This window comes from Dermacentor variabilis, chromosome 10, assembly GCF_050947875.1.
Source record: "Dermacentor variabilis isolate Ectoservices chromosome 10, ASM5094787v1, whole genome shotgun sequence".
In the NCBI taxonomy this organism is placed as follows: domain Eukaryota; kingdom Metazoa; phylum Arthropoda; class Arachnida; order Ixodida; family Ixodidae; genus Dermacentor; species Dermacentor variabilis.
In genome coordinates, this window is record NC_134577.1 from 91,346,116 (window position 1) to 91,368,690 (window position 22,575).

At 47.3% G+C, this 22,575-nt stretch overlaps 1 protein-coding gene across 1 annotated transcript in view; it reads left to right on the forward strand.

Moving 5' to 3' along the window:
* Positions 1-22,575, forward strand: part of LOC142559334 (solute carrier organic anion transporter family member 4A1-like) — a 56,017-nt gene that overhangs the window by 16,245 nt on the left and 17,197 nt on the right. The window contains exons 3-6 of the mRNA XM_075670948.1: positions 3,848-4,044; positions 5,392-5,491; positions 10,071-10,345; positions 12,083-12,172. Coding sequence (XP_075527063.1) covers positions 3,848-4,044; positions 5,392-5,491; positions 10,071-10,345; positions 12,083-12,172 — 662 coding nt within the window. The remainder of the gene's footprint in view (positions 1-3,847; positions 4,045-5,391; positions 5,492-10,070; positions 10,346-12,082; positions 12,173-22,575) is intronic.

Sequence of the window (22,575 nt, forward strand, 5' to 3'; positions counted from 1 at the left end):
TGTTCTAAGGCATCTCGATCTCGCTTCGAAAAGTAATGAGCCTTCTACTTACGCCATCACCTTCTACTTAAGCCAACGCCTCTGGTGCCACCTTCTGTCCCTACATAAGTTTCTCGAGGAAGTTTCAGGAACAGATGTGGTAGTTTTACCCCTAGACGAGACTCTGAAAATGAAAGCAAGATTTAGCGTTACGCTGAAGGCGTCTCAGAACGTCGATGTGACGGCGAACGCTGCAAGCGGCGTCGTGGACGTCGCACCTCGGTGGCGCAAGAAATGAGACCCCCCTCCCCTCAAAAAAAAAATAAAAATAAAATAAAAGCCATTGATGTTTGTCAGTGCCCATAGAACGGATTAGATAAACTCGGCTTGACGTTAACGGTTCGTTTCGCTCAGAGTGGTCTACGCACCACACTGCAGTATGGAAAATCTGTCCTGCGGAGGCCCGGAAGGTGGAGGAAGGTTCGTGAAAAAGTTCAGTTGGGTAGGTGCAACACCCTGTAGAGAACTTAAGGCCTTCTGGCTGTACCCTCTCCGCTTGAGCTACGTCACGCAAAAGAGGCCCACATAGAAGTTCCGTGCAGCGTTCTACGAAGCTACGAGCGGCGCACCTGTGTTGAAAATGAGACGCGGAAGACCGAATGGGCGACGACGGCGATAACAATTCGATTAGTTCCGAGAACCCTGCCGCTCCTTGGATAGCTGCGGGCTTAGAAAAGTCCTGGCATGCTGCTACATGCTTCCGAGTGCACTTTTTTTCTGGACGTGAACCGTGCATGCAGTCTCTGCGCTTGTGCTGCGATTGTGGTTGCGTCTCCGGCAAGCCTTCATTGCTGCGGAATCTAGATTACGTTCATGTCAGGATATGCCTAATAAGTGCTGCGTGCCCAATTGCTGGCGCAATTACAAATCGGGGCCGAAAAATTATGCGTTCATGTTTCCGCAAGATCAATGACAATATTGGGTGCCAATGCTAAGCCAAAGAAGAAAAAAGCTGGAATTATGCGGATTAAGGCAGCTGTTTCTTTGTATATTGTCACGTGGTGTTGACGTCAAAGAACACAGTAGCAATACTGTGAAAGGCAAAACTAGCTTTTATTGGGCGAACCTGGGCCCACAAAACAGGCTACACTTAAAGCACAACGAGAGCGGCGAACACAGTCGGCGATCGTCGAAAATCTGATCAGCGGGTCAAGCGCGTCGGCTTTTACACAACAGTCATCGAATGTTCGAGACTAATCGTTGGGACCCGCATGCCTTCCACAAAGTTCTACACCATTCGAGTCACGCGATGAAATCAGATAACACAAGGTTCGGCGACAACAGACAGCGGATAGAAGCATCGATAACTATCCAGAAACTTCGGATACAGGCAGGCGCGTCAAGCGCTGTGCGATAACATTTGTTAGGCGGCGAAACGTGGTCGCCCGATAAATATAAGTACACGTGTCAATATAGTTGCACGAATGTTTTGTGTCTCCATTGCTGAACTCATTTGAGGTGTTGTAAATACATGAACTGCGGTACTGCATGAAATAACGCCTCGAAAGCGAAATTATTCGTTTAGGGCCTAATCTAGACTGGAATAAATACATGTGTCCCGAACGTGAAGAAGGGCACACCAGTGAAGTTGTCATGAGATATGTGTTATGGTGCAGTGATAACATCTTGTTGAAGAACTTCTATGCTCGCATGAACGGCACGCTCTTTGGCGCCGACGATAAATCGAGGCAAAGAAGCCACTCTGAAGAAGAGGGCAGCACTGTGACTTATCAATATACGCCTTGCTCCCTGTTATCATTTACCAGAAGTCCGTTCTCAGTCCTAAGGTTGAACCAGTTTATTCTTTATGGACGGGTTGTTTAATAATGCAGCGCGTAAATAGTTTTGCATAAATAAAATAATCTTGGAACACCCTCGGTTCTCTGCGGGCCATCTGCTCAACTATGCCTAAAAAAAAAAAACTGCCCTCTGGTTAGCGTTGTCCGTAAGGGCGCGACCCATCCATTCAACCCGTATCCCGGAGCAAGCCGCCGGCCTCTTCTCCATGACGTCACTCGCCGAGCGCTCAGTCCTCCTCTTGTTGCTAGGTGACGACATTTCCCTTTTTCAGCTGTGTGCGCTGTACTGTGCGTCACGCTCACCCCAGGGCGGCGTCTCCACAACTGCTACCACAACAAATATGCACAGGAAAATGTCACGGGTAATAGACGCTGAGCATGTGAGGCGGCAGTTTCAGGCAGCCGAGCGCGCCGAGGGCGCTGTAGAGAAGCGAGCGGGTGATGGAGTGCGATCACACTGACGACGTCATTAAGGGCTATCGCTAAGAAAACTGAGCCTTGGAAGGTATGTCAACCGTGGGGAACCGATGTCACAAAAGGCAACGCGAAAAAAAAAAAAAAGAAAGGCCCAGGAGGAGAGAAGGGGTGGTGCATAGGGGTTGGCTTGCCAAGGCTGGCCGCCTGCTCTCTCCCAGTATTTTTCTTACTTCACCTTTTACTCGAAGAAAACCAAGTGCATGTTGTTCTAAGCTTGTTGAGAAATCGCTAATAATTTTTGGTTCCTAACATACACGTTGTTAATTAAAACTATTTAGCTTGCTTTTAATTGCCCTAATTGTCGAGACGTCTACTAGGGAGTTGTACAGAATCGTAACACACGTGAAAATGAGACGTTTAACGCAAGGCACACGTCGTGTGTTGATTTTTTCCGCCGAAGAGAATAAGCCCCCGCGAAATAGGAAAAGTACCGTGCGACTATCTACCGGCGTGCACCGTGTAGCGGCATGATCAGTCTCGCAACTATTATTACCATAACTTTCGCTGCTTTTATTTTCTTCTAAAATTCGTTTATCCTCGATCAATATATTTCTCTAGGAGAAACTTTACGTCGTTTTTTTAATGTAATGGTACAGCGAAACTGTTAAGAGATACTTTCCCCCACACTATTACACTCTAAAAACAGTTGCACCCTTTGGGGTGTATATTTGCCGCACAACAATAAGCGTCATCTGTCTTGCCCGCGTGTCCTTTGTTTAACGCTGCGAGCCCGGTAATTCCAAGTCACGAACAGCGTGCGCGTTATCAGCGTGACAGAGCATTCTCGACAGGAAAGTAACGAGCGCAGCGTTTTCATGAAAGGAAATGCGGGCAAGACAGATGACGATTATAGTTGTGCGGCAAATATACACCCCAAAGGGTGTAAACTTAGCGTGTAGACAAATGTGCCCTGTATCTGCCATTTGAACGTCCGCCATTGGAAATGACAAATAAAACATCACCGTACTAGAAGTTCCAGCTAGAGTGATGTTGTTAACAGACATTATGAAGAACCCAGAAGCAATATCTTTTGTTACTCATTTGGGCAGTAACTAGCCTATCTAATGCGGTCCTCTTCAAAGAGTTGGGTTCAGTGACCGCATAATTTTATCTTTAGCGGGTTGCCCAGGTGATCTCGTTTTGTTATCTCAAACTAGCCCGGATAACGGCGCTGGTTTTTGGCTCAAGGTCACATAAATGTCGCCGGCAGCGGGAGCTAAAAGCATTTCATGCTTGAAATGGAGCTAGGCAGGCCATGTAGTGCCTGGGACGGATAAGCAAGGGTCTATTGGATTTAGAGAATAAATGTCAGGAGAAAAGAAGCGCAGTCGACGACAGCAGAGAATTAAGTTGTTTGGATGAAATTAGAAAATTTGCAAGCAGGAGATGGAGTCGGCTGACGCAAGAGCGAGGTAGTTGGGGGATCTCTGGGAGAGGCCTCCGTACCGCAGCAGGCAGAAGTAGACTGATGATGGATCTGCCAAAAAGAGGGCCTGGGATTCAGATGTTCTTCATTCGTCGTTGGACCCCAGGTTCAGCCAAGCGCTGAAGGACCTGTGCCCGTTCGTGAGCGGACCAACGTTCCAACCAGTCAGCGGGCTCCGAAGCTACCGTTTCATTTTCATGCTCGCCAACTTGGTGCATGGGTGTGCCACGGTACCTTTCTACACGTTGTCAGTGGCCTACATGGACGACAACCTCACGCCCCAGAAGTCCAGCTGGTATATCGGTACGGCCGCATGAGCTGGGGTATTCGACCGCTGTTGAAGCCCATGAATGCAATCAATCAATCAATCAATCAATCAATCAATCAATCAATCAATCAATCAATCAATCAATCAATCAATCAATCAATCAATCAATCAATCTTCAACCGCTGTACGAATCCATGCAATCAATCAATAAATTAATCAATCAATGAAATCAGTATTGTGCTTTAAGAATATGAAATTATTTCATACATATAGGCAGACAAGGGTCCCATATTCAGTGTCTGTACCAGTACCCTCGATGAAAGTTAAATGAAATAAAAAGCAACGATATAGCGAAGAAGGCAAAGTTTCAGAAACTCCGGCAATAGTCACACGGACAATACATCAGTACAATAAGAGACTGAATTGTCGGAAGCACAGTATAAGCTACTACGATAAAAAGCGGTGGCATTGAGATATGAATTTACTAAGCAGTTTTTAGATAGATCTTGAAACGCAACAAAAGTACCCGCGTTACCCAACCTAATCTATACCCAACCCGCAAGAACATTTTAAAGCGGTATTCATGCAAAATAAATAAAAGCACCTATTAGGCAAAATCAATAAAAATAAACAAGAATTTGGGGATATCCAACTCTCAGTGCCTGTACAACCTACTTATTCATTTTCTTGCCACGCGCATGCTTTTCAAACATGTTTCTGCCTGATCATGCAACTGAGCATGCTTGGCAGCATGTTCGGACGTGACCGGGCACGTTGTAAACAGATAAAGGATCTGGGCCCTCCAAGTTTGCTGCGTTACATACACGTGCTGCTGCGAGGGTCAGGTCCATGGAGGAAGAAAAAATATAGGAGGGAGCATTACGCCACGAAGCCAGTCTTGGCAAGCGAACGCTCCGTGAAGCCACAGTGGTGGTACAACACGTGACTTCTTGCGTCGAGATCGCGGAGCAAGAATCGATATCTGCTGAGACGTTTGGTTCCCAGTAGCTATGCCAGCAGTTTCCATTCGGTGCGCGCTTGCTCAGCGGCCCTGCCATGGCCGTGCCTGCAGAGCGGAAACACTAAAATCAACCACGCACTTCGACGTGCGATCACCTGTTGGGCCGACGGGTTCGGCTTCAGTCGCGTTGCGGTACGCCCCCTCCTGCCCTTTTTCTTTCCACATGGCCAGGTCTCTAGGAGGTGACTCAGCACTGTCTCACAGCTTTATTTTACCCAGTGTACGCCGAACTCATCGTATAAAAGTTTGTCATGCAAGGATTAGGGTACTTAGAATTTCTAATGTATCCAACTGCTTTTGAAGAAGAATCAGTTAGTGTTAACAGAATTTTACTGCAGTGATTTGACTGGGCCAATCGCAGGCATCTACTACACCGCAGCCATCATGGGGCCAGGTGTCGGCTTCATCCTGGGAGGCATGTTTCTCGGCATCTACACTGACGTCAGCGTAGACCCGTCGAGGTGAATCTCGCAGCACGAATATACTAATGCCGAATGCCTCTTGTAGACAGAGGTACATCGAAGACATTCTTTGCTTTTGGTAGTGAAGGACATGTACTCTGCCCAGCGATTGAAACGCGAATATCGGGATGCAGGGTTTTCGCGAAACTTAGCGAAAAGCAAGGGACGCGATAGATGTGCGACCAACTTTGACGTGTCCGTGACGTATCACAATTTGTGGCGCATCTTCTGGGCCCTTTTCTACTCACTAGATTGCGCGAAAAAAAAAAAAAAAAAGCTAAGCACCTCGACGTTCGCGTTTCAAGCGGTGGCGGAGCGACGCTCACGTTTCCTCAGATAAATGGGTTCAGCCAAGCACTTCGCCGCGACGCTCTTATGTGACTGAAATTGCATTGACACCATAATATGACACCTAGAGTCTACTCACTTATGAAAATACCCACCGTCAAGTGTTCATCACCTGTTATGCATTACGCAGGGAATGTGACGCGCACAGAAAGAAATCTGATTTTTTTCTGTCGAGCACAGCGTCCCAATGCTTGCGGTGCTATAGACACAGGCCTACGCACATCACTCGGGAAGTAGCGCGTCTAATTACCTCACTGCACGTGCGCGAGCTTGCGTGATCCTTCAATTTTCTCTGTGGTGTTCAGCAGTGTTACGTGTTGTTGTTCTGGGCGCACTGCACCTAGAATCTGTAACATTTAGAATCTGTATCGGTGTTACCGCCAGACAGTAAAGCAGCAGCAAATATTTGGCGACGGAAGATGCGGAAATTTCCGTTTTCATCAAAGAAGCGGGCAAGCCTGGAACTGTTGATTTTGCAGGTGCCTCAATATAGAATTTTCTGGTTCACCAACTATGCCATTTATTACAGGTTATTTGTTGTCATTGCAGTAACATAGAACAGTCACAAACTTCGGCGTTTTCTTTTTTTTTGGAAAAAACAGTAAGGGTATAAAGGATGCTTCCTACTTGTTGAAAGCCCCTTTTCACACTCGTTAGCTGAACAGTGTTAGTAGCTTTCTTCCTTTAGAGATCAGTAAGCATTTGTAGAAAAGAAAAAAATAATTTTCATTTGTCTGTCTTCCACTTTGTCGACTCTGTGGTGCCTTCAAGAGCTTGTGTTATTCAATAAATGCTTTTTTGTGCGAAGTAATTTCTTCGTAAAAGTTTTGGAGGGTTTTATTTTTATTAGAATACCTGTAAATTCTGACGTGCAGATGGTTAAATCAATGGTTAGCCAATTCAATATTTTTTGAAGTATTGCTAAACTTGCTCAAAGTTGGAGGCCATAGAAAGATGTGATTCAGAGAATAAATGAAGTGATGGTTCTTGCCTAAGTTAACACATAGTTTCTCTAAACTTCACTCAGACACGTGGTCAGTGAAGTCCTGTATGGAGTAGTTGCGCGTATTCCTTCATTGGAGCGCCGACTACTTTCTTTTTATGAAGCATGAGATCGTTGAGGATGTGTTTTTAAATTGCTGCAAGAGAATGTGGTTTTGACATGTACTCTGGGGAAAAGCTAATACAGGATTGCCACTGACTGACCACACGCACTATATTGAGGTTTATCCTGACCTATAGATACATGATATAATCATTCGTCGAAGAGTGATGACATCAAGCAGGCCGCAGTGCTTAGAGGTCCAGATAAGACTGGGGGCATTAAGGAATTGCGATTTGTGTGCATAGTCCTACGGCGAGGATATTGCGTAGAACAAGTACAAATTGCGCGAAATCTTATGCGCGAAAAGCTGTGAGGACGATATTCTGAGAACTAATTAATCAATTCACCGCCATGATAGGCCTTTCCAGGTTACTGTCAGTCAATAGCTGAACAACACAACTTAAGAACTTATTGTGAATGCTGTATTGATGTACCGTTTGTACGTGGCTTCTAACGATACATAGGAAAAAAAGAAAGAAAAACGGCTGCATGCAGTGGTGCAGCGCTTAGAACAACTGACTCACCAACAATTCGTTATAGGTTTGGATCTCGTCGGGGATGATTTAATTTTACGAAAAACGAAGGTCTTGAGTCTAATTTTTTATGACAAACCTATCAGCACGAGCTTCCCTGAATGATCTGGGTCAATGCCTCCTTTACTAGATGCCTGCCGCGTTGTCCGGTAATCTCGGTTCCGGGCCCTCTCCCTTTTCCCTCCTCCGCGAAAGGGCAACGAGCACCTCTCATGGCGAACGCCTGCAACTTAGATCACTTGCTGCGGCCTCTGAGATTCCCATGGCATCTGTCACGGTCTCGGAAGCCCGCGATAACGCTCGCTAACAGACACCCGCGCATATAACGCGCCGGCGGATGCATTCAGCCGCCGCTGCCACATCCGCCGGAAGTTGAAAAGGCAACGCGCGCCGCCTCACGGAATTTATGCTGAACTAAGGGGACCGCCGCTACAATGGGAAAGCGAGCAACGCGGCGGGCATCTAGTAAAGGAGGCATTGTCTGGATAATGACTACTGGCATCAAAAAAAAAAAAAAAAACGCCGCTATGTGCTTGCTCACTCGGAGTCGTGTTAGGAGCACAAAATTTTCGGTTTCTCTGAGGCTCCGCAACTCAAACACGAGGATATATGTAACCGGAAATCTTTTGAGAAAAAAAAAAACTATGTATTTATTTTTTACGAAACAACCCTATGACCCCGAAGGTACTCTCCATTACACGGAATACAGTTGTCCATTCTGCGATTCCATTCTTCGAAACATTTTCCAAACTCATCTGTTTTTATGGCCTAATAGCTCCTCTCTCGTTTTTTCCCTTCAGCTTTTCTATGTCGTGAAATCAGTCTTTTCATGTTATTCTTCATCCGAGGAGGAAAAAAAAAAACACGTCCCACGGTGTGAGGTAAGATGAGTAAGCGGCGCTGGCACCTGATCTCTCTCCGTGCGACTTTCTTTTGCTTCCTTGGATGGAGAATGACATGGTCTGATTTCACGACGTAGAAGAGGCGAGGAAAAAAAAAAGCGAGAGAGGAGCTATTAGGCCATAAAAACAGGCGAGTTTGGAAAATGTTTCGAAGAATGGAATCGCAGAGTGGACAAATGTATTACGTGTAATGGAGAGTACCGCCGGGGTGATAGGTTTGTTTCGTAAGAAAATAAATAAATACATAGCTTTTTCCAAAGATTTCGGCTTACTTCTCGGTACCCCACCGTATGCTGCGACTTAACACTGCAGAACTTTGTCAATTATGCTTGCTGCTTGGAAGAACTCTTTGTTTTTCAGCAGTTAGTGTAACTGAAAACGAAAGAACACGCCCAGCATTCACGCTAGAACAAGCGCTGAAAAGTTCTTGACTTGAGAGCCTGTTTCAGCTACAAAATACCAAGTTTGTGTTTTGCCCAAATAACTGATAGATTTAGGCGTGTAGAAGTACGTAAAAAGTTTGCTATTGAGAGAAATGCTTCTTCCCGTTTAGGACAGAAGTTTGAACTTTGATTCCGATAATACTGCAATGTAATGAAGGGATATGTAACTATTAAGTCTCTTTTATGGTACCGCCTATTGTGTTCTCAGTTCCTAGAGCAGCTATCTTCGTTTTGCTATTGTTCGTCGCGTATTTATACCTCTCTTATCGAGTTTTTTTCTGTTCAACAACAGCAACAACAACAAAAAATTGTTGTGCTCCCTTCGCATATATATGAAAGGTTGTGCTGAGTGTAGGTCTGTTAAACATGTCACATACTAAACATTCCATGCATGCATTATAATACGCATAGATGTGATCCTGCTTGCCACGTAACATTGAGCGCCACCTTGTCGACGTCCACTTCACTGGCTTTATGCTGAAGCAAAGTTCATGCTTGAAGAGTACACCGCGCAACGACTTCTAGAGAAGACGATGGTCCACACGAAGGAAGAAGGAGACCCAAAAGCGATTACCAGTCGCCTAACCAGGGATGTCTTAGTAGGGACGTTCACATAAATGTGATAAGTGCCACATCGCGTCGCATATCTAGCGCGTCGCATCCGTGTAAACAGCGGTTATGTGCTAGGAAGGTGCACGACAGTGTTGCCACAGGGGAGGCTACAGTTCGAGACGGAGTGAGTCGTCTTGTGGATTGCATGTAGACCCTCGCATATCGCATTGAGGCAGTGAGGGAAAGTGAGACGGGCTGCCGCCAGGCACTCGCCTTCACTCACCGGCGCAATGCAAATCTCGGGAGATGGGTCCGGGCCTATTTTGGACGAAGAGAAATGCGCCCCATTGGAACGATGTCGCACAACGTTGCCGTGATTCGCTAAGAGATGCCATACGCTACGGTCGCATTAACATAAAGGGCGCTAGCCTCTAGCCTCAGACATTCCTGGGTACAGGCGTGCCGGAACACAGCGAAAAACAGTGGTGGTTTGAGAAGGTGTTCGGCTCATTGTTGTGTGGGGAGTAGGATCACATGTCTGGGTAGCACGTTGACCAGCCCTTGCTCTCGATAAATCTGAGACTACGACAGCGCTTCTGTGGCTCCCGCCCGAGGTATGCCCCGTTCTAGCGGCGTAGACCAATTTTGTCAACGCCACATTTGAAATAGCCAGATGCGCTGTTGTGGCTTGTGCAGCATCGGCATGTCGCCGTCCAGCAACGTGTGGATCGGTGCCTGGTGGATCGGCTTCGTGATTGCCGGCATTTCGGCGCTGATCGTCAGCTTGCCTACGTTTGGCTTTCCAAAGAGACTTCCGGACGCCGTGAACACCCACAAGGCACACGAGGTGGACTTCCGCGCGCTAAAGGGCGACACGGTGCAGGTGCGCCTCGCCGACATGCCCAGAGCCGTGTTTTACCTGCTGCAAAACTACACCTTCTTGTTCATCAGCCTGGCCGCCACCGTCGAGAGTGAGTCGAGTTCGAGAAGCCGCCGGTTACATAGGCCGCCAGCCCAAGCCGGTTTTCGCTCATAACGCTTCAATATTTTCGCAAGCTGCGTAATCACGCTCCATCACGCGCTCTCACACTTGACGGCACTCACTCGCGTTCACAGTCCCTGCCATTCACACTCACCGGCGGCCAGTCACCCTCGTGCTTGCGTTCAGTTGCCTGCACTTACTCACACACGCAATTACGTCCACCATCACCAACTTACTGTCGCTCGCGCTCAAGCTCTCGCCCACGCGATGTGATTGTCACCGAATTTTGTTCTCACTGGCATTATCGGACACCCACTCCTGCTCATACTGACCTCCACTCAGAGCCTTCGTCGCTCACTCACACTATATCACTCGTAAGTGTCCACTAGTGCACGCTAATGTGTCCACTCAGTGCACTTGTGAGTGGGTATGCCGACCTTTGCTTAGTCGAGGCTCTTCGAGTAAAAGCCAGCCGACGTGGTGGCCCATCGGTTTTCGGTGCTCTGCTGGCCGAGCACGACATAGCGGGTTGTCTTCCCGGCCGTGACCACTGCATTCCAATGGAAGGAAACCAGCGGTACTTTCGTGTGCTGCCCTTTCTGGGCACGCTAAACAATCTCGTGTGGTCGAGGTTTCGGTGTATCCTACAGCCCGTGAGTTGCGTTGGCAGTCTAAAATAAGTGTTTGCGTCGGGAGTTGCCATCTAACTACATACGAAGGAAAAATTGCTATGCTCGGGATTCATTACATTCAAATTTATTAGGTTTGTTGCAATTAAAAGCAAAACTCAATGTCTACCGTTTATTAGGGAGCCGGTTGCTTATTTGCGCTGTAATTTAAAACAAAAGGATTAATGTAAGCATGTCACGCAAGCTGCAAACTTAGCGTCTGCTTCAGATACCCGAAGAAATGTAGTTTAGAATACTGGAATGTCGGTTTACGGCGGATAGCATATACAGTAACTTTATGCTAAAAGGCACAGCGCACGAGACCTATGCCAACCTGACTGAACTCGGCTTCTCTTATTGGCTTTGTCTAGTGATTTACTTGGTTTGCTTGTTATGTTCAGGATGTACTGCAGAGCCCTATTAAGCGACGAATACAGCGACAGTGTGCTAGTATTTTCACGTTGTAGGGACGGTCAAGAACACAGCAGCAAAACTGAGAATCACGGAACTAACTTCTCATAGAGCGAACTTACGCCCCTAAAAGCAAGTAACATTAATATCATAACGATGGCGGTGAACGCAGTCGACGATCGTCGATAATCTGATCTCTGCGTCAAGCGCGTCGGCTTTTATAGAAGAATCGTCGAACGTTCCAGCGTAATCGCTGGTGCCCACGTGTATTCCAGAAAGTACTACACAATTTGTGTCGCGCATACCATCAGGTTACACTAGTCTCGGTGACAACAGACAACGGATAGAACCATCAATGACATTCGACAAACTTCGGATTCATGTAGGCACGTCCTGCACCGAGCGATAACATTTAGCGCTTGTTAGCCGGTAAAATGCGGTCACCGGGCACAGATAAAGAGTATGCGTGTCAGTTTTAATAGAGCTATATGCCGGGAAGATCAGTGACGCTTTAAAGAAAATGTAGACGAAGGACAGAGTCAGTGTTATTTTGCAAGCAACAAGGGCACATTTTTAATTTTATATATGTTGCTGTCCTTCACGTGTCGTCAAAATCTACAAGGAGTCGCCGCCCATTTTTCCTGCAGTGATGATTGGCTCTGGCTACACGAACTTCGTCACCAAACTGTTCGAGAGCCAGTTCGGCATGACTTCGTCCGGAGCAGCACTCCTGCTTGGTGAGAGCGATCAGTAGTTTCTCTCTGAAATTACGAGCAACATGACTTCACATATCCTATACGAACACTAAATGCGGCCCGAGGCAGCGTTGCTAAAGAAGGCTTACGTTTCGGCTTCCACACAACAGCCTCATTCACTCCCGTGACTTGCGTAAAAGAGGATTCCGCCCAGGAGCCGAAACGTCAATTTTTCTAACGCAATTTTCACTTTCTAACGCAATTTATTTCTCGTCCAGACAGGATGTTCTCCAAATCGTTATTTGAGTAGCTCGACTTGGCCGGTCGATTGCGGCATTGTAACGGCGACCATTGAAATACGGCAACAGGGAGCCAGTTTCGGAGTTTTTTGGAAAAGGGAGGAGCACTGGGACGTGTACACACTGTGGCCTAACTCGCAGACTACAGCCTTAAGAATGCTAAGGCAAAACCTGAGGCAGCGAACGATACAAGTAAGACGGCAGCGTGATAGGAGCTAATAGAGCGTGTCCACGGCGAACTTCATTACGCCACCCCTTCTGCAAACGATGCCTGTTAGTAGTTCGTAGCGGAACAAACAGCATGTATGCTTCGAAGAACGTAGCTTTCTTTTCATGTTTCATTCCTTTCATCCGACTTTCCCCGTTTTCTTACCGTGGAAAACCGGCTGGGGCCTTGGAATGAATGAGCAGGGAGGTAATGGAGACTATGGGATTGGAGCTGGGGTAGAGGAAGGCATGCCACTAGAAAAGAAACCCAATCAAGCGTACAATGCACTTTGCCTCGTCATTCTGCCCAAGGTGCCTTGAAGTGAAATGCAACAGAAAAGCGGCGCCAGAGTTCAAGCGCCTATGCTCTATGAATTCAGTGAGTTCGATTTATTCATATCATATACTTTGACTGTGAACACGGTAGCTTTGTTTTTCTGGTGCCAAAAGTAGAGGAGAGGGATCAGCGTAAAAGCTATGAAAATATCTTCTATAAAATGCATGTTAACTCTTTTTTTTAAATATATTGGCGATTGATGGATGGATGGTTGTTATGAGCGTCTTCTTTGGAACGGGGCGGTGGGTTGCGCCACCAAGCTCTTGCTACTATACTGCTTAATGTACTACCCAAGTTAAACAAGGAAAAAGAAACACTATGAACTCCCAAAACAAAATTTTCTGATCCCCTATTGCGAACTTTGTTTTTGTACGTCTTCGTTTTTTGTCGTTTCCCTACTTTTCTTCCACCAACCCTCCAATCGCCTCTTACTAATGCCTGTTGCGGACATGTTTACTTTTCCACTGCTCTCGCTGTACCCAAGGGCTTCAAGGACGCCAGTGGTGCCTAAATCGACCGCTGGGAAGACGTCTTCACATTCTAATAAAACATGCTCCATAGTTTCCCTAGCTTTACCGCAGCAAGCACATGCTTCTTCTTCTTACTTGTATGTCGCTTTATAGGTGCGTGTTCTAAGGCATCCCGATCTCGCTTCGAAAAGTAATGAGCTTCCCTTTGAGTTGCCATAAATTGTTTCTTTCCTGATTTTGTTTTTTCCTCTTAAGTAGTTACTCGTGGCAGGTTTCTTTTCCGTTGCCGCCACCCATGAGATTATTTCAGCCTCTCTGACTTTCCGATTGACGTTCTTTGTTGCTGTGTTGCCGACCCTACAGGCCGCATACTTGCTGGTAAGCTTCCTAGTTCTTTTACTCCACTGTGAATCAAGGTTTTTCCTGTACAGATACCTCAACACTCTCCCAGCCCATTTACTTTCTTCCACATTCCTCAGTCGTTCTTCATACTCAATTTTACGGCAAGATTCCCTCACTTCAAAACTAGTCCAGCCCATGTCACCCTGCACAGCTTCATTTTTAGTCTTCCCGTGAGCGCCCAATGTGAGGCGTCCCACTGACCTTTCGTTCCCATCGAGTCCTGATTGTACCAGGGATTTAAAGCAAACAACAGCATTTCCAAAAGTAAATCCTGGAACCATTACACCTTTCCACATACCTCGGAGCACCTCGTACCTATTGTATCCCCATAGCGCTCTGTGCTTCATTACGGCTACATTTCTCTTCCCCTTCACTGTTTTTGTTTTTTCCCGTGTTCCCATATATCTAATGCCTTCGTTTATCCATATATCAAGGTATTTATATTCTGTACCCGAGGTATTTCCTGGCCCTGTATTACCACTGTCTGTTCACTGTTTTCATTGAATACCATAACACCTGATTTTCTAACACTGAATTTCAAACATAAATTGTTGCCTTCCTGTCCACAGATATTAGCCAGGCGTTGGAAATCACTGCTTGTTAGCTAGCAACACAATGTTGTCCACATAAGATAAACCTGGAAGCTGCTGCTCTACTACTGTACCCACCTGTTTGTATGAGAGGTTAAATCCGATATTACTTCCTTCTAGCGCTCTCTCCATCCTCACCATGCACATCATAAACAGCAGTGGGGATAAGGGCACCCCTGCCTCAGACACTTCTTGATATCAACTTTCTCCTCGGTCCACCCTTCGCATTCAGCGCAAGCGGTATTTTCTAGGTAAATCTCTCTCAAAAGCTGTAGACAATCGTCCCCTAAACCTTCCCCTTCCAGAATATTCCACAAAATGTTGCGGTCTACGTTGTCATAGGCTTCTGTAATGTCTAAAGCGGCCACATATAAAGGTCTGCTTTCTAGTTTTGATATTTCAATACATTGTGTGAGAACAAATAAATCCTCATTTAAACGCCTGCCTACTGTGAAGCCATTCTGAAGTTCTCCCAGAATGCCATTATTCTCTGCCCATGCTTGCAGCTTTAATTTGATTGTGTGCATTGCTACCCTGTATATGACCGATGTAATGGTCAACGGTCTATACGAGTGAATTATCTATTTCTCCCCCTTATCTTTGTAAATTAAATTCATTCTATTTTGTCGCCCACTGTCTGGCGACTCCAACTAAATGCTCGACCACTAGCGGCCACGCCGAGAAACTGCTCATCCAGGTTGAAGCTTGAAGCAAAAGAGGGCCTCCTATGATGGCATACGCTAAGTGCCTCGTAGTTCTGAAATCGTCGTGATGACGCCGCGCGCAAGTCCGAAAATGAAAAAAAAAAAGATGTGGATGTCGAAAGATTCGTTGCGCACCATTGTTCGTGTCATCGCGGTGGAAAGACAGCAATGTATGATTTCATATTTTTCGTTAAAGAAGCAGAAGACGCGCATCCATCGGAGCGCGACTTGGATACAAAACTTGGCCTTGAGAAAAGGTGGCGACTGCTGGCGGTATACCGGTTTGCTCGAAACACTTCACTCCGGACTTCTTTCTTCCCGGCAAGCGGAACATTGATTTCAATATCTTGCTGGCGTTTCAAATCGCTGAACGTGCTTTGTTTAGGCAGGCACTTTGATAAGTTATAGTGATGTGCTTTAATTTTTAATATTCATTTGGTTTTCTTCGTTTCTAACTATCGGCCCTAGAATCAGTGTTACTAGTGCTCTAAGTCGCAGGATTATTCTCGCTAACGTACTTTTTCTCTGCAGACACGGTAGCAGGAATGATAACTGCCTCGGGACGTCTGAAGTTGATCGTGGCAAATGTTATGCCACGAGGCGGCATATCGTTTTTCATAGCGTGCTTTAGTTTAGCAGTGCAAGCGGAATATACTGTGTTTTTCATTCAGGGAGTGAAGTTGTCAGCTGATTTGTTTGCAAGATTTTTAGAAGCAAGAGCAAACAGCGCTCGTTCCAGCTTTGGAGCGCTCTACCTGCGCACAGCTAAATTCGCCGTGCACACAGCTAAATTCCATTACAACTGATTCGATTCGTTTCCAAGTCATGCACTTACAGCAACAGAAGTGACTTTGCCCAAAAGAAAACCTTCGGCAAATTTTGAAAACCTCTCAGAAGAAACTCAACTTGGTTCGATTGGCTGTTATTCACTTCCCGCGTTTCACTTGGGTTTTGAGAAATTCTACGGGCAGCGGGTGCCTGCCGTGTTCGCAAGCCCGAGCTCTGTACCTGGAATGATTGAGGTCACATCACTGGATTCATACCCGCCGTGGTTGCTCAGTGGCTATGGTGTTGGGCTGCTGAGCACGAGGTCGCGGGATCGAATCCCGGCCACGGCGGCCGCATTTCGATGGGGGCGAAATGCGAAAACACCCGTGTGCTTAGATTTAGGTGCACGTTAAATTGAGGACGACACAACGAGCTATGGAAAGACGAATGATAGGTGTAACGTTAAGCGATAAGAAAAGAGCAGATTGGGTGCGGGAACAAACGCGAGTTAATGACATCTTAGTTGAAATCAAGAAAAAGAAATGGGCATGGGCAGGACATGTAATGAGGAGGGAAGATAACCGATGGTCATTAAGGGTTACGGACTGGATCCCAAGGGAAGGGAAGCGTAGCAGGGGGCGGCAGAAAGTTAGGTGGGCGGATGAGATTAAGAAGTTTGCAGGGACGGCATGGCCACAATTAGTACATGACCGGGGTTGTTGGAGAATTATGGGAGAGGCCTTTGCCCTGCAGTGGGCGTAACCAGGCTGATGATGATGATGAAAGAACCCCAGGTGGTCAAAATTTCCGGAGTCCTCCACTACGGCGTGCCTCATAATCAGAAAGTGGTTTTGGAACGTAAAACCCCAAATATTATTATTATTATTCACTGGATTCATACGGACAAGAAAGACGACAGGTCGTGCGCTAACTACCAACTTATTTTATTTCCGAAGAGCATGGTGCTATAGCGACAAGACGAGTAGAAATCGAAGCACGCGCGAACCAACATTTTCCAGATATGCACTTTCATCTCTGCTCCGAGTAATCGACGGGGCGCTGAGCCAGTTAGCACCCTGTACTGAGTGCCACACACTGCGCACTTTGAGCACTAACAATTAAGCATCAGTCGACGGACACAGGTGACCTTATCGCACGTATCAGCAAACTACAGAAAGGAAGCCACCGCCCTCGACTTCCAAATGGAACTCTCTTCTTTGTTTTTATCCCCAGACACAAAGACCAGGTATAACGTTACAGTTTTTCTTTCGTGCTTTTGCAATACACATTGGCATCAAAATGTAGGAGCTATATGTACCAAGGTGCCGCTATAGACTTAAGTATTTCAATATCTAATGCCAGCGCTACACAAGACGAGAGAACCACTTCAAAAACGAAAAGTTTATCAGAAATACAATTACTATAAGAAATGCCGCATATTAAAAGAAAATACTTGTAACAACAAAAAAGACACACGCCATGACTTTATAAGTTCCATAACTTGATTTAGTTAAAACAGGGGCAAGGTGGTTTGATGGAAATTCAAGACGATGAGCAAAACGGGAACAAGTTGAAAGCGTGAGCCAACGTTTCGACAAGGGGACTTGAAATACCTTGAAGAAGGCAAGTCCACTTGTCGAAACGATGGCTGCTGCATTCACCTTGTTATCGTTATGCTCATCGTAACTTGATTTAGTCATTCATGGCCTAAAAGAATAGTATACGCTTGCGTATGGAAAACGAAAACTATGTATAAACTCTGAAAGCAGAAGCACGGATGCGGAACCAACGTTTTTTTTTTGTCTCACAGAAACTTACGAGGCGTGCTAGCACGCATGAATATTTCTTTTGCGTGGAAAGAATTACAGCGCTGGCAGGCAGACGCGGGCAACACCATATTCCTCTTGTCTCCGTTTGCCAGTGCTGTAGTGATTTCTATGCATGTTTACAAACAGTCCCAGCACACAGCTGTTCTAATGTACTCCTCCCAGACTGACCCCTTGTCTTCTAAAGAATGCTGTCTTGCTTAGCAGCGCCTCACAACTACATATTTCACAATGGTCTGGCAAATCGCCGTCACACTTATTACACACGGCGAGGTTGTGCTTTTCTAGACCGCTTATTAAAACAACGTCCACTTTATTCAGTGTATTCCCGGCCCCAGCTCAAAGCAAATATTAATGAAGTTTTACTTCCCTTTGCTGAGCGAAAATTCGTCCTGGACGGATGTCGAACCAACGACCAACGCCTTTGCTTCAAGTGTTCGTGTGCTTTCAGCAGTCGATTATTTCACCCTCACTCTGAAACTTCCTAGACTCTGAGTTAACTCAGATCTTAGAGCGACTGCTCCGGAAAGGCGTTTGTTGCGGATTCCAACCACGGACTAGGACAAATTCTTCTGCAACTTCAAAGCTTTCGTTCTGAGAAATATGTGTGGTTTTTCTTCGTAGCTTCGCTCTACGCTCAGGTATACGGTATTTCTTTTCTTTCATAAAGTTTCGTCCCATGACATCGAGGCCTCGCATTGCATAGCGAGCCCTCGTATCCGGGTGCACTGATGCCTTCAGGCAGCATGTGTGGGTTTATTAACCAGTTGCCTTCACCCAAAAAGATCACATGCACGTGACACCTACAACAAAAATGAATCTTCCACAGCCGCCGTCGAGGTCGTGAGGTGTGGCGCTGACTAAGAATCGCAGGTTTAGTTCCAGTAGATAAACGTGAATACCCCAAAAAGTGTAGGGTAAAACGGCGCCGCGGTAGTTCACTTGGTAAGAGCGTCGCACGCGTAATGCGAAGACGTGGGTTCGCGGCCCACCTGCGGCCATTTGTTTTCTCATCCACTTTCATTTCCACGAATTTGTAATTTCTTTACTTCTAATAATAAGTACTGCAGTGAAGAGGAATGCCGGGCGACACAGCCACATCGCCAGTCGCCCGGGAGGCGTGAGCTCGAGATTGCCCGGACTGCTCTTATTGTGACGCTGCCAACGCTGCCTGCTGCTCGTTTGTCCTGTGCTTTGTTCGCATTCGGTTTTGGTAGAGTTATGCGGTTTTCCCCACCCTGCAATTATGCAATCGAACTCTGCCGTCCGTCATGCCTGACGACGCCAGCCAGACATGCCCACCAGTTTCACCCGCCATCTTGTGTGCCGTTGCCCAGCGTCAGCGGGATCTTGACATCTTCAGCGGCACCAATTATAAACTCGTTGAAGGTTGGCTGGCACTGTGTGAAAGAGCGAGCACCACCAACCAATGGGACGATCCCCAAATGCTCAACAACGCGATCTTCCATTTATTGGGCGTCGCCCAGCTGTTGCTTAAAAACTACGACGCCGATCTCTGCACGTGGTCTACCAGCATCGCGTAAGTTTTCAGCCGCCCTGGCGTGCGCAAGCTTCGCATTCAACAACGCCTACTAAGCTGATCCCAGCAAACTGCCGCAATGTTCGCCAGCTATATGGAGGACATCGTCGACTTCTGCCGGTGTGTCAACGCAACAATGGCGGAGGCGTACAAGGTACGTCACATCGTGAAAGCTTTTCTCACGATACCTTTCATATGTTGTCAAAAAGGCCCTGGCACTGTTACTCACATCACTTGAGCTTTGCCAGAGTTTCGACGAGCTCTGCAGACAGCGTCATCTCAAGCGGCGCCCACCTGTGTCCGACGACACCCTCGCGAGCAAGGTCACCCCTCCTAACATTGACTCCTTGGTTTGCTATCTAAAGAAGTTCGTCCTTTCTGAGGTCGCTCGTCAGTTTTCGCTGCTGTCTTCAGCCGCGCAACCACCTTCGAATTTGACTGCCAACCTTCGCCAAATCATACATCAGCAAGTTTGCGCAGCTCTGCCTTCTGTCCGTGAGACTCCATCAGTGCTGCCTCCCGTTGCCTATCCCGAGGTGAATGAACCTCTCAGCTATGCCGAAGCTATCGCATTGCCACCACCTCGGCCATATGCGCCATTTCCATCAGCCGTGCCACTCACTTCGTTTCCCCAACGTACCCATACATCAGTGGCGTACTCCTTACAACGGGCCAGTATGTTTTGCGTGTGACCATATTGCACGATTCTGTCGCCGCCGCGCGACATCCTAGCGCCGTAGCTTCGACTACGATCTATATGTTTCACCGCGCCCGTTGTCCTCGGCATCTCGGAACCCCGGCCAGGGATCTTGATACTCGGACCACCGCCCTCTTGCTGATCGCCGTTCGCCATCGCCTCAACGCCGCTCGCTTTCACCCTCGCGTCGTCGTCCTACGCCGGAACGGGAAAACTAATCGACACAGTTCCATAGGCAGGAACTGTGTCACCCACGAAAAGTCCAAGGCTTCTCCCTTCTTCGACTAATGTGATTGATGTATATGTGGACGGTGTCGCTGCACTCACCCTCATCGGCACTGGTGCCGCAGTTTCAGTTCTTAGTGTCAAACTTTGCCGTTTGCTCAGAAAGGCTGCGATGCCAGTGTCAAACGTGTCACTTCGTAATGCAAAGAAAGGTTAAGGCGTACAGATACGGACACAAGAGTGTCCGTGTCTGCACGCCTTACCCCTTCCTTGCATTATGAATCCTTACCAACTAGCTCAGCTTTCTGTCGTTCTAGGTGTCACTTCGTACTGCCAGCACAGACCGCATCACGCCGGCGGCTGCATGCACTGCTCACATTGTGATCAAAGGTCTCCTCTACATTGTCGAATTTTAAACGCTAAACTCTTGTTGCCATGATCTTATTTTGGGCTGGGGCGTCCCGCTAATAAAGCCCTCATCGACTGTTCTCGTGCTGAAGTGTAATTTCAAACGCTTTGAGATGTCCCGTTTCTTGACGCTCGTGAAGCTAAAATATTTGTTGCAGAAGAAGTTGCAATTCCACCGCACTCCTCTGCCAATTTACCGCGGTGTCATGCAACGTTGTTGCTGATACAAATGCGATTTTCACGCCATCTGCCATTTTCTTTCATCGAAAATGTTCCCCGCTGCATTTGGCTCGTATACAACAAATTATCATGTCCGCTAACTTTGCTTAGTGGGGAATGCGTTGGCCACCTTCAGTATGTCGCTGCCGTCATTGACATGGCAACTTGTTCCATCACCACTCAAGAGGTCACCGGAGTGACCTGGAAGCCCGCGCAAGAGCCGACTTCGAACGATGTTCTAAATAGCTCCCTCGCCAACACATCGACTGTTTCCCAATGCGCCCAGCTTCGGCGCCTTCTCGACAAGTTCCGTTATTCCTTTCACTGCCAGCCTGTTTGCCGCAATTGGCCGCACGCCATCAATTTGTTACCGCATCGACACGGGGGCCAATGTACCACTGCGAAAAAGACCATACCGTTTGTCCGCGACAGAGCGCTGTGTTACCGATGACGAAGAAGCCGATATTCTCAAGCGCGGCGTCATCCAGCTTTCGAATAGCCCCTGCTCATCCCCAGTTGTTCTTGTTAAGAAGTCTGATGGATCGATTCGTTTCTTTGTCAGTTATCGTGGCCAAAATCGCTCGCAAAGATGTTTACAATTTGCCGGAGAACTGGCGATGCCTATGACTGCATTCAAGGCGCAGACTTGTTCTAGTCTATCGACTTACGCAGAGGCTATTGACAACTCACCATGGCGCCAAGTTTCACATATAAAATGACCTTTGTCACGCCAGATGTCCTTTATGAATTTCGCGTCATGCCCTTCGGGCTTTGCCTCGCCCCCGCGACATTGGAGCGTCTGTCTGATGTACAAGCTTTTGCGTGGTCTCAAGCGGGAAACGTGCCTGTGCTACTTTGATGATGCGGTTACTTTTCCACTCGAGTTTTTCATACATCGCTGTAGGCTAAAAGTGTTGCAGTGCCTAACTGATGCCAGCCTTCTGCAAAACCTGAAGAAATACCGATTTGGCACAAGTCAGCTCACCATCCTTGGCCATGCGGTATGTAAAGACGGTACCCTTCCCGACGCCGCCAAGTCTCTTGCAGTTGCTGATATTCCCAAACCTTCCTCCGTAAAATACCTTCGCAGCTTCCTTAGCCTCTGTTCTTACTTTCGTCGCTGCGTTCAGAACTTTGCTTCCATCAACGGTCCTTTGAATTGGCTTCTACGGAGCGTCTCGAACAATTACGCCTGGTCGTCCGCCTGTGACAATGTCTTCCAAGAGTGGCGCCATCTACTAACCTCGCCGCCGATGCTGCGTCACAGTTCTCACCAAAGTACACACCGACACCAGCGGTGTTAGACTCGGCGTTGTGCTTGCGCAGCGCAAGCCTGGCTTCGACGAGTACGCCATTGCATGCGCAAGCCGCACCCTCACCAAAACAGAGATGAATTATTTCGTTAGGGCAAAAGAATGTTTCGCCATCATCTGGGCACTTGGTAAATTTAGATCTTATCTCTATGACCGCAACTTCGGTTTAATTATAGACGGCCATGTGCTTTGCTGGCAGTGCATGTTGAAGGACCCCTTAGGCCGATCAGCACGCTGCGCTTTGCAGTTGCAAGGTTTCGACATGCGCGTTGACTACAGGTCTGGCCGCCACCACACCAACGCCGACACGCTGTCACGTTCGCTTGTGACAACCTAAGGGGCTACCTGCCTGTCTGCCGTTCACGAAGTACTTTCATTCCCAGCAGGCGGCGACATGACTTCGGAGCAACGCAAGGATGCCTGAATAAGCCCTCTTCTTC